Consider the following 2,533-nt stretch of genomic DNA (forward strand, 5'->3'; position numbering starts at 1 on the left):
TTCCCCAAAACGGGAAATTCGGTATTTAGATTACTCAGTAATCATGTTTAATCCCAGCAGTCTTTAAAACTATATTTAAATTTTTCTCTAATAGAAAATATTTTACGATCCCGTAACGAAAACTGGGACTCTAGAGCGTTATGTCCGGCAAAAGAGAAGCCGCGAGAAGTAGAAAATTCTAAAAAACAACACTAATTCGCCGCTGACTGGAATAAAGACATTTTCGCCAATGGAAGTCAAAGAAGCTGAAATATATATAAGAACCAACACGGTAAATAGGGCCAACAAGCAAAAAATGTTGCATTGCCTAACTGTAACTCGCAAAATCTGACGGGATTTTGTGAAGGATAAAAAGACAACGGCTGATGTGATATTAAACAAATACCCGATGTTAATCACGCTACATGAAGCAGAAGGTATTTGTTTGTCTTAATATGTTTTTCCACTTTGAATCATATAGTATGTTTTAGGTATTAGAAAAATTTGAAGCTATAACTGGGAAGCCGTTAGAAAGGCTTGTTCAAACATGGGATAAGATAAAAGATTCGATAATAGAGGAGGCTGAATCTAAATTTGGAAAAACCGCTTCGTCAACTAGCGCGAGGGAACTTATTGCTTCTGCAAAACAAGCCAAAGAAGATTTTCGTTAGCACCATAATTTATAATGACGAGAATATTTTTTGTAATAGATTTTTTTCTTTCAGGCTCGTCCGATTATTCCCTGATAGTTCTTGAGTTACTAACATAAATATTTTTCCTATAGTAATGACCCTAGAGAAAAGGTAAAAGGCGTCCAAACTTCTGAATGCCTTTCGTTGATGTTTCGTAAATTTGAGGTATATAAAACTATGGTTGTCTATATTTTCTTTATATCTTTTGTCACTGAATTCATTATGACTGAATTTCGATTTTCAATTGCCTTTTATTTTATTTTAAGAGAGGTACGAGTTTCGGTTGGGTTCTGTCCGAAACATCCGATATGATACAACCCGGTGTGATCCAAATAGGAAACGATTTTTTCATCAAGATAGGGAAAAAACATTCGCAGCTAGAAAACGCGAATTTGAAATCAGCCCTCTCTTTTCTTCTTGCACATTCTTATATTTTGTCTATCGAATATCCTCTTCCTATCAAATTTGTTTTTTTGTTTTTAGAAGCTTTTGCGGATTTACCTTTATCCATAAAATAGGTTGTTGTTCAAAGGTTTGTGGAAATAATCTGTCAATCAACAAATAAACATTGAAGCCTGATATTCTAAATTCTTTCTCTCTCGCACTTTTGCAATTATTTATTTTGAATCATAAAACCTATATAAACTATGTGGGTATAATAAATACGCTCAAAATCATATTTTTTACTCAATAAATAATACATAAGTTTTAAATCAATTAAAAAAACGAATGGAATATGCCATACAGGATATAACACATTTGTCATTGAACGATACAATAACCTTCGTTAACTAAATAATGGCCTTGGTCTAAATTCTTTTTAAATAGGGGCAGTATTTTTTTCTTGTTCAGAATTCTTGAAAGGAAGAAAAATATTTTTGAACTTTTCATACATCGCTAACGGAAAACGCAAAACAATAGACCTACACTTTGCGTACTTTTTGTATGGCGCATTTTCTAAACAAAACTGTACGAGCTCCATTTTTTATTCCAAAACGAATGATGCCAGCAGACATTTTTTTTCTGAGCATGACTCGAGCCATTATTAAACGTTTAGAGAAAGTACCAGAAATGTTAGCCGTGGTTTCTCGTCTAATTGAAGAGCAACTCAAACGCAAAGGTTCCTGCAGTAGAGCTCGCAAAAAATTGCCATTACATCCCTTATCATTATGTCAAAAGGGAATCAGCTACTACTTCAATCCGTATTGTTTACAATTGTCAATGTAAAGGATGGAATGGAGTCAGTTTTAACGACTGTGTCGAAGCTGTTACACCATTGCACAACGACCAAACTCAAATTTTAATCAACTTCCTAACTCATGCCATCAGCATCGTTGCCGACATGGAAAAGGCATTTCATCATATTAATCTGCACAAGGCCGATCGAGATTTCCTTCGTTGGTTTTGGTTAGAAGATCCAATCAACCCTGAGTCTCCAGTAGCAGTCTACAGATTCAGAGTGGTGCCGTTTGGAGCTAAGTCATCACCTGCTTTCATCCTCAACGCGTTGATGATGCATCATCTTAAGAAGTCGACCTCCGAAATAGCTGCTGATATGCTGTAAAGTGTATTCGTCGACAACATCATAACTGGTTGTGGGAGCCCCAGTGCCGCTCTTAATTATTACACTGAAGCCAATCGCATCATGGATCAAGCTCATCTTCCCCTGCAAGCTTGGGGATTCAGTGATGGTGCTGTTGAAAAAAGTTTGGCGTAGGGAGGGAGGGACCCATCACGTCTATCAAAAACTCTTGGTTTGATTTGGAATCAGGAGAAAGATACGTTAAACGTTCAACCACCTAATCTCTCAGCAGCCGATGTCGTGACAAAAAAGAGACGTCCTCAAAGGAAATGGAGTCTTC

The 2,533-nt window shown here is 36.3% G+C and overlaps 1 protein-coding gene across 1 annotated transcript; it reads left to right on the forward strand.

The window, feature by feature from the left end:
• The first annotated feature begins 1,700 nt into the window (after positions 1-1,700).
• On the forward strand, positions 1,701-2,235 carry LOC124324303. Its single transcript, XM_046784372.1, has 2 exons — positions 1,701-1,791; positions 1,901-2,235. The coding sequence occupies exons 1-2, from the start codon at positions 1,701-1,703 to the stop codon at positions 2,233-2,235; spliced, it is 426 nt and encodes a 141-aa protein (XP_046640328.1).
• The last annotated feature ends 298 nt before the right edge of the window (positions 2,236-2,533 follow it).

This window comes from Daphnia pulicaria, chromosome 1 (assembly GCF_021234035.1).
Source record: "Daphnia pulicaria isolate SC F1-1A chromosome 1, SC_F0-13Bv2, whole genome shotgun sequence".
NCBI lineage: Eukaryota > Metazoa > Arthropoda > Branchiopoda > Diplostraca > Daphniidae > Daphnia > Daphnia pulicaria.

Excerpts from the sequence above, each read along its gene's own strand:
- LOC124324303 (XM_046784372.1), top strand. The coding sequence starts at position 1,701 with ATGACTCGAGCCATTATTAAACGTTTAGAGAAAGTACCAGAAATGTTA. Across the intron at positions 1,792-1,900 it reads AGAGCAACTCAAACGCAAAG|GATGGAATGGAGTCAGTTTT; the intron begins GTTCCTGCAGTA and ends GTCAATGTAAAG.